This window comes from Aphis gossypii, chromosome X, assembly GCF_020184175.1.
Source record: "Aphis gossypii isolate Hap1 chromosome X, ASM2018417v2, whole genome shotgun sequence".
Taxonomy (NCBI): Eukaryota; Metazoa; Arthropoda; class Insecta; order Hemiptera; family Aphididae; genus Aphis; species Aphis gossypii.
The window spans coordinates 33,106,597-33,125,066 of NC_065533.1; the positions used below are offsets into that span (position 1 = coordinate 33,106,597).

The 18,470-nt window shown below is 25.8% G+C and overlaps 1 protein-coding gene across 1 annotated transcript in view; it reads left to right on the forward strand.

Moving 5' to 3' along the window:
- Positions 1 to 18,470, forward strand: part of LOC114121006 (uncharacterized) — a 102,941-nt gene that overhangs the window by 70,789 nt on the left and 13,682 nt on the right. The window contains exons 66-72 of the mRNA XM_027983135.2: positions 2,387 to 2,543; positions 8,762 to 9,012; positions 10,942 to 11,075; positions 11,997 to 12,197; positions 14,525 to 14,646; positions 14,833 to 14,954; positions 15,065 to 15,176. Coding sequence (XP_027838936.2) covers positions 2,387 to 2,543; positions 8,762 to 9,012; positions 10,942 to 11,075; positions 11,997 to 12,197; positions 14,525 to 14,646; positions 14,833 to 14,954; positions 15,065 to 15,176 — 1,099 coding nt within the window. The remainder of the gene's footprint in view (positions 1 to 2,386; positions 2,544 to 8,761; positions 9,013 to 10,941; positions 11,076 to 11,996; positions 12,198 to 14,524; positions 14,647 to 14,832; positions 14,955 to 15,064; positions 15,177 to 18,470) is intronic.

The window sequence follows — 18,470 nt, forward strand, 5'->3', positions numbered from 1 at the left end:
ATTTATCATTCGTATAAAAAAAATTAATTACGACCAAATACCATTAATGGCTCGTATTTTAAGCGGTCTACTGTGATTTTATTGATAGCTTCTTGGTTCAATCCAGGAGTATAGGTATATGAATAATTATAAGTGCCGTTGTTGTTAATATAAATACGATAGATGAGTACCTACAAATAATTATCTTTTAAGTACATTTAAGTTTGATGAGCAAGTTCTCTCGGCTATTCAATTTTGAATGCTTACAATAATTATATACAGGTACCTTAATCTACCTATGGTCACTAAGCATTGTAGTGTTAACTTGAACGGCACGCCATTAATAATCTGTATAAAGAACCACATTTAATACTCAATTTCACATATTCCTCCTCTTCCTAGTATGAATTTATTTAATACAAATATGTTCATAATTTAAAATAAGCGCGTACAATAACACCACAGTAGTAATCTCATGATTGCATTATACAATATTTGTATTGCATGACGTAGGTATATACTATAATAATACGGATAATGTGCGGGTGACTTGGTAAATGACAATTATTTCGATATAAAATAACTGAAGGGTTATAAACAAAAAATATATAAAGTACATGGTCTGTCAAAAAATACTTCTAACCGTTTTGATTGCTAAAATATTTAAGTTTAAAATGCATTAAATGCATACATTTTATATAATTTAATATATAAATATATTAAACTAAAATGTAAGTCCCTTATTAAAGTATCAACATTTTGTGAAAAATAAAATTGTGAAATGTTTCTAAATGTATGTTACAACCATTAGCGACTGGAAATTGTTTTTTTTTTTAAGAATTATTATTTTGATTTGTAAAAGTGGTACTTATAATATTTTTATCAACATAAAATATACCTTTAATAAAGTTTAAATATTCAATACAATAAAATACTTGGAATTTATTTTATGTAGGCAAATAACAAGTTTATAATGGAAAAATTTACCCATCAAGAATCAATAATAATGTATAGCAATTATTGAATAAATAATAAAAAACTATATTAATTATTATAATAATTATGATATTTAAAATTATTATGAATATTATTTTACTATGAAGTATGATATATTTTAACTTGTATCCTATAAATAATTAAAATAATATAATATAATTAATTATATTATATTATATGCAATGTATTATAAGACAATTACTAAATTAATAAAAACAATAAATTATTATTAATCTATAATAAGTATACTAGTTTTGATAAAAGACTGTTCTGGAAAATTATTAGTTTTACTAAATAGTTTTACTTTAATACTTTAATACTTTAATACTGAGTACTGAGTAGTAATAATAAACTATAAATTCAAATGAAATGTATTATTTTATGAATTTATCATTCATAAGTACGTGTATTGTTTCTGCTTAATTTAAATCGATTTCTCCACCATTTTTCTACTTAAATTAAGATGGCACTATATAGTCACTTTCATTTTCCTTGATTTCTGTTCAATTTTATTTTTTAATTACATTTTCTTAATATCCTTCTCTATAAAATCATTTTAAGACAAACTTAATAAATAAAATATAATTAATAATTAGTTGAAATTTTTATTTTTATTTTTATATTTAGTTTATATTTCTTGTTTTTTTTTTACATTACGCGTTGGATAAATTGTAAAAATATTAAATTATCACCTACTGCTAAATAAATAATGACAATTAACAATTAATATTTGTTCTACTATACAATACGGTCTAAATGTATAAGTGCCTAATTATTAACCACGTGTGGGACTTATTAAATTATTTTTACTATAAAAATTATAATGCCCATCTTCTAAATATTAAAATGATACCCGTATTTTGCACTGTTTATCTACTGTACTTGCCAACGATCTCGAAATATATAAATTTTCAAGTTTTTGTGCTTTTTATAAATTATGTTTTCTAAAATGTTATCAAAAAGGTTTTCATTTACTTGTTTGCAATGGCCCATTGTAAAAATATTGCCAACACAAACGTTGATTAATCATAATTTTAAGTTGATTTTATACTAAAAATTAAAATGCAGCTGATTCGGATCCTCAAACATATTCCACTACCTATTATTATTGTGACAAACCAACTATATAGGCCATTATAATGCATGTTACAACAACCTACTCCATTAGAGTTCGAAATGAACTCTATATAATAATAAAAATTATTATTATTTATTTAATACGAAACTAACCCAATACCTACTATAATATGTATATATATACGGTTTAAATATTTTCTAACAATGTTCTTGCAAATGTACGCTGTACAAGCTATCACGATATCATAATAATATTAATAATGATATTATTGCTATATTATACATATTACATATAGTATATTGAAACGGTCTTTATTTGTTTTTTATGCTTCAGGACGTGAGAGTTTTTCCCGACAGTATTAAACAACTACCTTTGCAACTGAACGATACGGTTATCTACTATGAAAACGAATTACTCATTGTGGAGAGCGAGCGGGGATTATCTCTAATATGCAACATGAATTTCCAATACTGCACGTTTCATGTATCAGGTACAAAAATATTATTATTATTATCAATAGTACTAAAATTATTGCAAACATGGGTGTATACTGCATACGTGTGCATAATAATATTAGTATACATTATAGCATTGTACTATCTGTGCCGTGCAGTATATTTTATATAGTTACCTAGGTACTGTTATCATTAGATATATGATTAATATTTACTATATTGTAAGTACTATACTAACCAACTTACAAATTAAAATCGTCATATAATGGTTTGAATCGTTTTTATTTTTCATATTTTTTAAAACTAAATAAATATTATTTTCTTTTTTATTATAATTTATGTACCTAAATTATTTTGTAATTTCAATTTTTTCACTTGTGTTATTTAATATAAAAATAAATTGTTAGTTTTTAATCATGTAAATCTTAAGTATATAAATTGCGAAATTATGAATATGTTTTAACTTTAAAATTAACCGTATAATGTATAAAAAATATTACATAATGACGTATAATATTATGTTTACTATATACGTTAATTCTAGCTGGTAAACACGTGTGTATAATATAGATATTGGAATTTAGTTAAATGTTTTAGAAAAAATACAATCAGAAATATATGGCGAGAATAAGCAATCAAACATCTTACATTAATACAGACAATTTTTTATGTTAGTGCTCAATAATATTTAAATTGCAAAAATATTATTTTATTATTTAAATTTAAAAGTGATTAAAAAGTTTTACTAATTCAGAAAAAAATATTACATATTTTTTAATTTATCTCATATTACTGTTTTTCGATAATAATGATAATAAAAAAAGTTAAGTTGCTAGTGGGAGAGTGAAATTTTTGAAAATCTTCAAGTGGGGACGTAGAAAAAAAGTTGGAAAACACTATTTTAACTGTGGACTGCCTATTTTAAATTTGAAAAGATTTATGTTTACGCCCAAAAATTATTATTTCACATAATTCACAAGTCACATAATATTTTCTCATTTTGTTTCTGAATGTTTTACATTGAAAATATTTTAATTTATTTTGTTATTATTAACTGGAAGATTATTTTTAACAGTAACTACTTTCCAAATTATTTATCTTGTTAATTTATAATAACTGTACTTGTATATTATTATTATTGGATTACTATAACTCTTGATTGGTAACATGGTTTATTTTAATTTCTGTCTATCTTATCATGTTTGATTGATCTAATGATGTGTCTAATTTTAAATTGTTATCTGTATCTGGCAATAGTATTCCTACTCGAGGTTAGTAAGATTTTTAATGATCATTCATATACGAGTAATGAGTAGAATACTTGATTTAGCTTTGTCTTACTGTATTTTTTATTTATTCAGAAATCCTGTTATTGTTGTTCTGGAAAAGCATATCTTCCAAATTTAGTTTTCAATATTTTATTTATCAATTTAATGTAGTCTGTATTTTAATTTTGATAAAGTTGACTATGTTTAAATTGCATTTTTTTTATCTTTTAATTTCAGTGAAACATTTATCTGAACATTAATGTTGATGATGATATAAATACGTTCTATGATATTTATGTAACACTTATGCATACTAAATGATGTCTAAATGTGTTTTGTATAGAAAAAAAATATATTCCTTAGCTGGTTTTATAAAAAATTATAGGATATTGTTAATTAAAAAAAAAAAAAAACGTTCCTGCAGCCCTTGGTCCTTAAGAAATCCCGTTAATTGTTAAATAATCGAGTATAAGAAGTATTATTTGACATACCTATATAGTATTATTAGAAAAATTCATTAATTCTGAAACTGAAACTTTTACATTATTAAACAAAGTTAATTTTCTTGTCCTTCTGTGGAAATATCACCACTCTACTCACTCAAATTATATCTCCTATTTATTACAAAAATAAAAAAAAACAGTCTAATAATAATAATTATGTAGTTCTAGTTGGCCTCATCATTTCTTGTTTAATTTTTATATTATTTAGAAATTATGTTCACTTGAATTATTTGTATTTGATAATAGGTACTGTATTTATCATTTATCTTATATTTATTGTCTGTGTAGGCATATTTTGAATTAGGTTTTACAAGTATCAAATAATAAATTATTACTAATATTAGTCACGACTAATAAGTATAAATATAGTATAAATAAGTATAAGACTATAAGTGTAGAAAACTACACAACGAATTCTATTATGTATATATTTTCCATCGATATATAATATAGTTCTAACTTAAAATATATTATAATATAATCATTTAGTACCTAATGAATTCTGTTATGTATTTTCTAATGTTATATTCTTTTTAACTTGCTGTGACATAATAACATGTATAATTAACTTATAAACTAAGCTCTACTCTCCCAATACAAGCTATACTTAAAGGGAGTGTTGCATATTGTTTATCTGTCCTGTATTTTGTACCTACATATTTTGTTCATACTTCAAATTAAATTTGCTTATTTTATCATGTTAGTTCACTAATTATACATATAACGAAATAACATATTTTTCATATTGATATTTATTTGAAAACAAAAAACTTTTTATATTTTAAAGTATTAGTTATTTTTTTAAAACCCATCATAGTTTCAGTCTTAAATCACAATAATATTGGAATATAAAAATACACTATTACATACAACTTAATATTTTTTTATTTTATAAAATGAGAAACAAGTTTAAAATAAAGTTATGATATACATATGTCAAGAAGGTGTGTAAATACTGAGATGAATGTTTGCCCCTAAAATGTTTGCCAAGGACGCGTACTCGTATATAGACATAAGACATAGCCGTTATTTTTTTTCAATTTTACGATGTTATTTTTACTGTTAGTTTAATTAAGTAATACTGCTGGTAATATAAATCGGCATTTTCCGTAAAAACTTAAGATCAAACATATAAATAATTGTAATGAAGAATATTTAAATAAAAAAAAAAAAACTGAGCCGTCGCCGGATGTTTGGCAGATGTGAAACATCAAAAAACAACCGCAAATAGAAGCATTCGTCACTCTTGGGATGAATTGTATACATTTTACCAAGATCATCAGTAGAACACACGCTTTGCTCTTGTAATTGAGAAGCACGAAGTTGAGCCATACTAACCCGGCGCTTTTCACGTGTAATTTTTTGTTCTTCTTCAGTCCTTTCATTCGCAGTGTTTCGAATCTTAGTTGCATTATGGCTTTGTTGTGAAAGATTTGTTCGTCTTGGTCGCGGCATGATATAAAATTATTAAAATTTCCAACGTAAACTCTTGATGCCATGACAGCCTTACACCCGTGCCAAAAGATGATTCACATCAAAAATGAATACTCATAACTTTTTCTCTGTTGCCTGCCGTAGTTTTACCGTGATATTTATCCGATCATCATTGAATACATAATAAAAAAATAAGGCTTTTAAGGAAAATAAATGTAAATTATAAATGTATAATGACAATTATAAGTACATAACCAATAAGTATTAAACTAAAAATTAGCTAAACCTAAAAAAATAGATTTAGAAGATGTTTTTTTTAAATTGTAAGAAAATATATTAAAATTAATTACGTAAAATTAATTACCTGCAAAGTATAGCATGCAAAAATCACAATTTTAGCATAATGTATTTGATAAATTTAATGTATGTTTATTCCTGGAATTGATTATTATATTTACCTTACCGTTTATTAGCTACAAAAGTTCAGGCAATCAATCATAATATCATGGAATAATATAAACGCAATTTTTAAATTTAATATAAAATAGCTGGTCTTTAAAGAGCTATAATTTGAAAAAAACTACTTATTATAATATGTAGTTATATTCTGAGTAGATTAGTTTTTCTAACGATATGTTACGATAAATATCTTAAAAATATATTTTGGTCTGAAATAGGATCAATTTATTTTAATCTATATTATATGAGTATCAATTAAAAAAGTATACACTCAAATTGAGATCGATAAACAGCTGTGTATGTGTGTTTTAAAAATTCTAATTGTATAAAAAAATTATTTCAAAATAAAAAATAATCAAAATAATTAATAAAATATATTTTCGAATCAAATAATTCTCTTCTTTGGTGATATCTGTACGTGTCAAATTTATATTATTTATAGAATAACTAAAAAGTGAAGTTTTATTTTTTTTTAAATGGAGATTTTCGTAAAAGTTTCCAATTTAAAGGACACAATAATACTATTGACGAAATTTATTTAAATCTATTAAAAAATGATTTGAATTAATATAATACATTATTTATATGTAGTTTCATAAAAAAGTATTAGACATTTAGAACATTTTTTAAAATACACAAATTAGTAATTTATAAGTGTTTTAGTCGGAAACCTTGTTGTTTGTGCATTATAGTTGTGTCAATTGTGAAAAAGTTGTATTAGTAATAAATGTAGATAATAATAATTTAGAAAAGTTTGAAAAGTTTGATGTACCTATACGATAATACCTTGTAATTTAAGAATTATCATCGATTTCAAAGATATTATGTAATTTATAGAAACTTACATTTACCTGAACATATACTTACCTGAATTCATTTATTAAATAAAAATGTTAATGTAGGCACCAAAATAAAAAAAAAACAAATGCAATTTCTTAATGCATTTTTTTGAAATATCCTATCTGGATTATTATATAAACTAAATCTGATAGACTATAATTCATTAAAAACGTCAATTTTAAATACGTAAATTAAATTGCTATCGTTAATATAACTTTCGAAATTATTTATAGTTCATGCACACAGTTAATCAGACACTTGAATTGAGTGGCCTAAGTTAGTTTTTCTATATTTTATCATGAACTATTTAGAGATTAGAGGCAGACATTTTTCTCTGTTTAATAAATATTATGTACATTTTTTAACATTGAAAATTTCCAATATGATTTTGAATAACAGCGATAGATTAATATATTTAATGCTAATTTTATTAATGATTTTAATATATAAATGTTTTTAATCTCAGCATTTGATATTTTTACGTATTGATTAAAATACATTAAAATGCGATTCATAAGTTTTTAACATTTTGATGGGGGCATTAGATTTTTATTATTTAATATTCATTTGTAGTTCTTTACTGAGTCAGACGAGGTAAGATAATTTATGTTTATTGTCTACGTAATTTTAGGGATACAGTTATTTGTTGCTTAATTGATGCGTTATAATAGAACAATATTATCTAAGTCATAATTATTAATATTAGAGTTATAATCAAATATAATGAAAATTAATTAATAGAGCCCTGTGAATAAGCTTTAATAGATAAAATTATTTCCTATACTCATATTATATACGTAATAAACAAATAATTGTAAGTAAAAAAATTATTTGTAGTCAACAGCAATGATAGGGCAATAATTTTGCATAAAATTCAAAAAAGTGTCAGATATAATACAGCCAAAAACTACTCTTTTATATTTAAAATAAATGATAATAATAATGAAATAATTTATTATTGAAATATAAATCAACATAGCAAAATTATCAGATGGTAAGTACTGTAATCATCTGATTACAATAAATAATCTCCAGGGTATTTAATACATACGTTTTTGACATAATAAATGTATTATCGTATATGACATATACTATATGTATTAGAGTGGTTGAAAATACGTATAAACTAAACTAAATCGATAACTACAATAATAAATGGAAATTTTATAGTTACAAATAAAAGTTTAATTTTATTACTATAGATAAAAACAGGTTCAGATAATAAGTTAAAAACTATTTAATAACCGGAACGAAATTGTCTATCAATCGCTTCCGAATTTAAATCTGATTAATTTGAGACTTGAAAAGTAGAACAATAATTATTTTGTTAGAAAACGACTTTTTCGAGGAAGTACCTAAACTTTCTCTTTTAAAATTTTATTTTTAAAAATAAAGTTGATACCTATATAATACGCTATCACATTTTTTATTTAATGTATTTTAAATACATTATCTAATATTTTGGATTATTAATTGTTTATATTATTTTATCTTGTACAGTCTTTATAATTTGTTTTGAACTAATTTAAGATCTTCATTAGCAGTTTGAAATTTAATATTTAATATACAGAATTAATGATTGAATGAACCTATTACTAAATAAAATAAATACACTTATATACATGACCGGCGCATATGACTGTCTGATAACGACTTTCAGTATGCCATTGTCGTTGGTAAAACATTGGATTAAATATTAAAATAGCATAGTACCAAATAATGCATTGCAGCCCTCGGAAACTGTTGCAGGTTGGTATTTCGGGAAGACGGCGGGATTGCTGGGAACGATGGACAACGAGCCCATCGACGACATGCTGTCGTCCAACGGCTACTTGGAACCGGATTTGTTCAAGTTCACGGAGAGCTGGTCGTTGAACGAGAACAGCTGCAGCGCGTACACGTCAGTCCAGAGGAAATCGTCGCCAAGCGCTCAGATCGTGGAGATCTGCGACAGCTATTTCAAACATAAGACCTCGCCACTATTCACCTGCTTTTCCGTGGTACGCATAATATAATTGACGTTTGTGAATACTATAATAATTATTTATTTTATTATATTATCTATTGTGGACATTTTATACGAAAAGAATTGACGTATCCGACAAATAAGGTCCCCAACTCAATTTGAACAGTTTAATAGTAGCTTAAAGTCCTTGTTTTCCCACAAACCAATACTAGAGTTTTGATTTACAAATTTACAACCCAAGAATTCACAGAGCTATTATTTTTTTTTAGTGGCAAGAGGGTTATAATTTTAAATTAATAATCATAAGCAATTAGGGTTGTGAATTTAATAATTTTTCGTATCGATGAACTTGATTTGAATTTATTAACTGAGACACAAATTTGATTCAAAATATTATCAATCTTAAAGCAAAATTGTATTTTTTATACATAATTTTACATATTATGTTGGTGCATATTATAACTGGTTTTATTTATTTATTTTTTTTATTGCACACCTAGCTAAGGAAGAATATACATGTTTTAATGAAAAATATGTTTTTCATAAATTCTTTGAAAAAATATTATTTTACTTATATAGGAAGGTGCTGTAAAATTTTATTTTTTATAATTTTCTCAAAGTATAATTTTAATATTTTATGCGTACTATTTATTGCATTTAAATAATTCTTTCAAGCCATGCATCTGTGATTATTTTCATGAAGTAAATTTCACATATTTCGGAATATATATTGCATTTTTGTAATGCTTATTTTCCTATTTTTGAGCACACGAATGCATTCGTATTTCATGGGTTTTTAGTGCATTAAATTCACTGCGCTTGTAATAACGTACCGCAACGGCAGTTATGCTTACCGGATTTAATAACGAGTCCCAGACGCCGTGGGGCACGGGTCTTAGGACGCCGAATGGAAATCACGCGCCATTTAATTCTAATCTCGCTATATCGCTCTGTAAAAAATTAAAATCAATTTTCTAAGTAGGTATAGAGAAACGTGTACTAGTTAAATATTAAATATTATTATGTACAACGATAAAACTTATAGATATATAATATTTTCAATTTTTACAAGAATAAATATTATATTATAATAATTGTAAAATGTAAAGTTACATAGGTATAATAATATGGTGTAAAAATACATTTAATGTAAATTTATCAAATACCAAATGATAAAATATTTTAAATTTTTGATGAATTAATTTAGTAAAAAAAATATTAATTTATAATTGTTTATGTTGAGGTTATGTTACTCCTTTTAATAGTGAAAAAAAACTATTTGGTAGAATAGTCAATAGTTACTAATATAATAAATATTAAAATTTAATAGGCATTTTGGCAAGAGGTTTTAGAGTGATAGACGATAATTCAAATTTTAACATTGAATAATACATACATAATTATATATTATAGCTAATGTTAACACTTAGATAATATCGATATAATCGATATAAATATACTCGTAGGTATATTATGTATAACCATTAACCACGTTTTATGTTTACTCCAATTAAAAATATTTAACAATTTTTATTTTATTAATTTCAATCGTTGTAATCATTCTGTTATTAAAATAATCAAAAACGAGTTAAGTAGGTACCTATCTATCTAGGACAAGAAAAATCTAGACAATGTACTTAATTTCAAAACGGGTTTCAATTGTTCAAATATTGGATAAATTTTAAATAATAAAATCAATTTTCTCAATAAATCGCAATAATAAGTGATATTCCTGGTTGTTGCTCGAATCGAATACCCAACCGGTATCATATTATTATTACTGTAGTTGTAACCGTACGATAATGACTCTATGATAATAATTATATAATGTGTATGTCCTATCGTACTTACATAAAATGTACCCACTTATACTTAATGATTTTCCACGACGTACAAACGATTCGCACAAGACTTGTGATAACGGCTTGTTTAATTTTTCCGTTGCACTGTTGATTTGTTACAGATAAACCCCAGCCCTTATTACGACTTGTGCCTGAAGCAAGCCAACAAAAACGAGACGTGTACATCGGCGACCGCCTACAGCGAAATGTGCTCCATAGAAAATCTACCAGTCCGCACACCGACAAACTGTGTCAGGTCAGTGGTCGGAAATATATTATTATTATTTTTTAATTGCTTGTCGTACGGGTTTACAATACGAGATTTCATAATAATAATAATATTGTGGTAATAATTAGGTATTGTATTTTAAAAAATCGGCTTTTTTTTTTTGTTTTGGAAAAATGAAAATGCTTGAGATTCATATGGAATGATTACACACCACCCTAAAATAATGAATTTATTTTAATTATGATTCCTAAAGTTTTTAAATTAACTCGTATTTACAGATAGGTAATTTTTCTTTTTTATATAGTTTATACGGATTTCGTTTGGCATGACAAACATAAAATATAATATTTATGTATATGTATAATATAACCGATTATTGATAAAGATCAAGGGTTCTCAACTTGGGAGACCCCCCCTCGGGAGGCTTGACAAAATTTCAGAGGGGGAGGGGGCGTGAAATTTTTGAAAAAACACAAAAAACGAAACGATATGATAAAAAACCTTCATTTAAGTATATTCATATTAATCCAATAACCAACATTAAAGTAAGTTATGACGTATATATAATAAATCCTGCATATATTAATATATACTTACATATAAATATTATGCATACATCAATCTTATAGTAGTGAGGGGGTGGGACGTAAATTCATACAATAGTTTGAAAGGGGGCGTGAAGTTCAAAAGGTTGAGGATCCATGATATAGATGTACATAAAAAAAAAATTAAATACATATTAATAAAAATTAGTAGAAAATACGATTTAAAAATACTTCCAACATTTTTTTTCCAAAAAATACATATAAAATTTGATTTTTGAAATAAGTGTAGCCATAATGAAAACAATCACTGTGCAGTGTATAATATTATACGTACCATAATCCATTTACCCGATTTGAAATATTGATGTTTATTTTATGATGTTGCCCGTGTGTTTGGCCACAGGTGTCACGGAGTAAATAACACGGAAATTACCGAAGGAGATTTCTTAAATATCAACGGTAGCCACGTACCGTCGTCAGCCGACATCGTATTCATCGTCGAGGCCAAGAAATGCAACGAGAATTTCACGGAAAAAAAGAATGTGCACACCCTGCTCACGATGATGGTTAAAGAGTTGCACGACGTTGGAATGACGAACAACAAGTAAGAGTTTCTATGTATGGTATAGATCAAAGATCCCGATTTTAGACTCAAACGAAACCGCAAACATTTCGTTTCGACGAATTCATTATACATAGTAATATGATTATACTTGATTCCGAGTGAATATCGCACGATGCCGTACGTCTAGCTAGAATTGGGATTTTATAATGCAACACATGAATAAATGTGAAAATATATTATATTTGTTTTTTAGATTTTAGAGTTTTTTTTAGATAGTTCCTTAAAATAGTTTTTAAAAAAAATAGGCATAAGAAATAATTAATAAACGATAAAACGATAAGAATGATAAAATGCTTTGATGCTATAAATCTATTTTTTGTTTTAAAATAGTAGATAATTATTGGTTGAAACAAAAATAATAAGACTACATAAATCGAAATTCAAATGAGTAGTAAAATGAATGACTAATCATTTTACTTAGGTATAGCGATATTTATCACTAGTCATAGGCGTAATATGGGTAGCAAAGACCGTGACAGTAAGTTGTCTCCCTGATATTTTATGAAAGGGAGCAAAAATGTCGTATTTAAGTTTTAATTTATTATACATTACGTCATATTTTTTTTTCAAACATGAATATTACATTCATGTGCTCCTTTAACTTATTATGTAGATAATTATTAACATTGATTTTATAATAAATTATTATAAAATCAATATTACTATAGTAAGTTATTATGTGACCATATGACAAAATTGGGAAGTATTTAGATAGTTTAGTTAGGTCAATGTTCATAACTTTATAACTTTAAGTTATAAACTAATAGTTATCAAATGGAATATTTAATTTTAAAAGATTAGAGTTAATAAGAAATAAAGTCTAATATTAAATGTGTTAAAAATAATTTTTTTTTTTTAATTTTCACTCATATTACACATGATTGGGAAACTTTCAAAATGTTTAAATAATTATGGTCTTAAGCCATTTTTGTACTACTTCATTAGTTTACTTTTTCTTATCGTTGTATATTTCAATATTGTACATGCAATTACCAATAAGTTTGTTTTTAAAACAAATTATTGAATCAACAAGGAAAAACAGTTTGTTTGTTTACAAATTTTTAAAATTATTGCCTACTTTGTGATTAAATAATAAAATATTTAACTACACTATAACACTTATAAATTTGTATTAATATGTCTTCTTTTAATAACTAGGTATCTATCTATTATTTTTTAAATTTAATTATTCAATTTTATGTTTGATTTAAGCCATCATTAAGGATTATTATCACTAACTAGAATATAAATTGTAAAATCTCAGAAAGTAGTAAACTATTATTTTGCATTTTAATTTATATATATCAACATTAATGTTGAGCAATATAACTTAATAAACTACTACCTATATATATTATAATAAAATAATATGGAAGTGCATATAAAATAAACTGTACTTATATAAGTATTTGATAGGTTCATACAATGTTATTAAATCATATAACGATAATAATATTATCATTGATTCGTTGTTGCGTAACAATTTTATGACAACTATAAAGAATTGTCCCATTAAATCTAATAGAATAGTGTATATAAGATGTTTAATGGTTAAAATAAGTATATTTAATAGTTTATTATATATGTAATCTATGTACATTATAATATTCTAAAGTTAAAAAAATATCTAACGACAAAGAAGAAAAAAAATAGTTAGTTCAATGAGCTTTATCGTATAATTTAGATGATATGTCATTAGATTGATTGTCGACTGCATGTGAAGTAATTTTAAACTATAAATGCGTAAATGTATATTAAATGGGGCATCGATTATTATTATCAACTAAGTCTTGCTTGTTTTAATACTGTACGCACGGATTTTTTTGTAAGTATTTTACCACCTTACGTTTTGTAAATACGTATTTATTTTAAACAGGTCATTGTCTCAACAAATGTAAACCACACATTTTAAGTGGTGTCAAGGTTGAGCTTGCAGAGCTCATCCTAAAAATATGTCAACTTTATTATGTTGATACTTTTGGGTAACGTTTAAATGTAAAATAAAATAAAATATTTTGAAATTATAGTATGGGATAGAACCTAGTATAAAAAATAGGTAGTTTAGCATAACACTTGAAAAACCATATCTACAGAAACACAGAATTCAGCATAAAACGATAAATTATATACAATTACCTATATTTTACTTTAAAATAAACAATTATTTTCATGGAACACTGATTATAAGTAGACTGTGGACTAATAATATCAGTTTTTTTCTATATCATATACAATATTATACGATAAATTTTTTATTTAAAATACAAACGTATAAATATTATAAAATGTATTGTTTGTGATTTCAGATTTTCAGCTGTTTTCTTTGGCGGCAACGGTTTATTTGACGAGCCTCATAGCGTTGTCATCAACGGTCAAGTGTTCGCTAGCCCAACGCTATTCTTACAGTTTTTGAACAACATACAAATCGGTTGGTATAGATTTTATAATCAATATTAAATATTTTTATGCTGTGCGAATGGGAAACAAATATTGATATATATTTCAAAACCAACAACAGTGTACTGTATATAATTTATAATGGTTGCTTGATGTTTTCGATTTAAAATAATACAATTTTAAAACATTTATTATTTATTCGGTTTTTTTTCCATAGGTAACGGAAATTCCGACATATTCAACGCCATTCGATTCGCGTCAAAGTTGCGTTTCAGGACGGCACATTCAATAATATTTTTACTGTTTCCGTGCAGTGACTGCGATCCGTCGAACATGATGGTAACCCTATTTTTATAACTACATTAATTTATCACAAGTCTCTACAAGTAGAGCACACATCGCACATAATTGTCTGGTGTTTTACAACAATGCAATTCATATTATTCTAGTTGGACTATTCCGTTATCAACCATATAATTACGGAGAAAAGTATAAAGTTACACGTTTTAATGGACAAGCCATTCGTTCTTGATAAGTCACGAGCGGGGAGCTCGTTATTCGGTTAGTGTGCACAATTTATTTTTATTTTTTTGTTAAATCTTATTCACATTATTATGTATTCCCGTACACACGGAGTCTCTACCGATATAGAGAATCATTGTTCAGTGAAATAAGTGTACACCTACTTACTTTATAAACGCTCTCCGTTGAGCTCTATTCAATATCGTTGGAAACATTTCCATTTATTTATAATTGTGATCGGTTGTAATATATAATGGTATATAGTATGTACCTAGGTACATAGATAAATATAGGTACACATACTGCAGACAAAACAATAAATGTAGGTATAGATAAATGGTCAATATGCGGAACGAGTCGACTTATTTCTATAAACTGTATACTATTATTATTATATTGTATATGGGCTTCGATCGTTGCTTCGTGTAGGAATATACGCACAATTTATCATATATTCATATTATTTTACCTACAACTGTAGTTTTGCACGGTAGGTTAACTATAGTGCCTATTGTATAATTATATTCAGCGGATTATCTAGCAAAGTTGGCAGATATTTCAGATCTCCTGTGGTCGAATGAAATCAAAAATCCCTCAGCCTAAGCGATTATTTTAATTCGGTCATAATTGCGCAGCTTGTTTCATCTCATTGTGTTTTTAATTCATGCTAAATCAAACACAGATTTTCGTATTATTTCTCAACCTTAAAAGTAACTGTGTATTTGTAAAGACTACAAAACTATAATAATGATATAGGTACCCATAGTACCTATAAATAAGCAGTATATCCGAATACGTGTATAGACACCTTTATGTTAAATGGTTAAAGCTTTTATTTTTAATTTTCTGTTTTTCCAAAAAAATGCTTTTACGTACTTTTACGTTGCTTTTAACAACTTTTAGGTACAACAAAAATTTTAATTACAATAATATTAAAAAAAATTCTCTTACTGCATTATTCAATTGTGAGGAGTCCTAAAAGAATCTAATATATAATAAATACAAACCTTAAAATCGATATACGTATAATAGCAAATGAACTACTTTATGTCTCAAATCATATTCTTCATTAGAACTTAAAAGTTCAAACGGTCTTAGAAGTAGCAATATCTACTTAAAAACTTTTCCAATACCGCCTTCAAATCATTCAAACCTACTGATCCCTGCTCTTGGCTTCGAAAATATCCTTTTAAAAAATCCTTCAAGAAGAGTAAAGAGAAAATGGTGTAGAGATTAAGCATAAAAGAAAGTATATAAAAAAACATATCAAAAGTGTTAAGTAATTCCTTCGAGTAATTCCTTTTAACAAGTCTTTTATGTTCATAAATATTATAATATATACATTACCTACCTACTATTTATATATACGTATTGTAAATAAATTTAAAGATAAAACATTTCAAATAAATGTTACCTAAATTAAAATTAAAATTAAATTCATTACCAAATATGGTTTCCACGTAAAAAATGTTATAGGTGCTGTAGGTATACGAAATATCGTAGTATGTTATAAAACTTTACACCTCTAACCATGTTTGACAGAACAAATAAATATGTATAAATTATTACTAAATTCGAATATCCCTGTCATATTTATTTTGAGTCACTTCGATATTGTTTGTGTGCAGCGTATACTTACAGTATTAAATAATTGTATTACATTTAGGTTGGATCAATATACAGCGACTTATTTGATTTTTCCCCAGTTCATTTGACTGAAAAATTTGAATTAGCCTGATATTAAGGTTGGTTAATCATCATATTTATAATATATTATCAGACAACCATGGCGGTCACCACTGGACCACCGCGTGTTGTATGGAAAAATAAGACTAATAAAGAGAGGAAAAATGTGCGTATTCGGCGGGCGTAGGTATCTATAACACGTGTGTTGTGCGTGCAGATTCGTCATGGTGCAGTAATAATACTGTGGTCCAACCGGCCCAATATTATAAATCATGATGTACGATATCGGAATAGTAATATTACGATATGAATTAAGATGTACGTGTGAATGGCTATACGGGATCGGAATGAAATATTTTTTACTTTATTCTTTATTACTTTTTTCCTTTTTTCTATAACACACGTTAAGTATACGCCGAAAACATTAAATGTGAATATTATATAATCAATTTATAAACGTAACATAAAACTTAACTATGACTTAAAAAAAAACTTTAATTGTAACTGTTGTAAATCATACATCAAAGATTTAAAATATATAATAATAGGTAGGTATAACTAAAATGTTGTTAAAAAAATGATTACATGGTGATGTCGTGCATAAATAGAGCATCATACTTACTAGTTATTACTATAAATTTCAGTTATAAATTGAGGATATAAAATTTGTGGGATATATGATCCCTATACACCGATACAAATCGGTATGATTTGATGCGTATTGGTATAAACATAAAACTTTTATATAAAAGTCCACTCACGCTACTGTGGTGGTGAATGAAAAGTGTAGATGTTCTCAGAACTTAGTAGTTAATAAATATCTCTTTAAAACTTTAAAGATAAATTAATATAATTATTAAATCGTAATAAAGCCATTTATTTCAGTATTTTTTTAATTATCAATGATAAAAAATAATTCTTGGGTTCCTATACCTATTGTAGTTAAAAAGTTATAATATTATTTTTATTTATTTATTGATATAAATATTAATCTGTTTTTTTACATAATATATGAAATATCAAATACTACGTAGAGATAGTTATAACATTAAGTAAAATAATCAATATAGATAACAAAATTGTACAAAATTAAAATAACAAAAGGAAATAAAATTACAAAAAATTAAAGACAAATATCAGCATTATTATATCATTTAAACAATTTATAACTTTAATTAAGGAATCATTCATTAAAAAAAATAGAACAAGAAGTCAGGAAATAGAAAGTTAACGGAATTTAGTATGGGCCATTACAGCTTGTAGGTTTATACGCTTGAGCAGTCGAGGTGCATCAATCTTACCCTGTAATAATTTTAATAAAATATTTTCATCAGTCAACAGCCGTTTGTTCTCGAGAAAATTGAGATTTAACGCTTCCGTGACTGGTTCGTAATAAAGCTGGGGATGATAAATTTTTAGTAAAAGAAGGCTGCATAACTTAGGAAACGTTTCTGAACCCATTGAGGGAAATAAAAGGTTACTATAAACAAGCTACAGAGTTGAACCTACTGGTTAGCCATCGTAAGAATCTAGATAGTTTTACGTATTATAATATTTACCTGATTCAATATGGGGGAAGACTTCGTCTCTTAATTGGGCACATCATTGATTTATTTATGTATATTATGACGTACGATTGATGCTTTA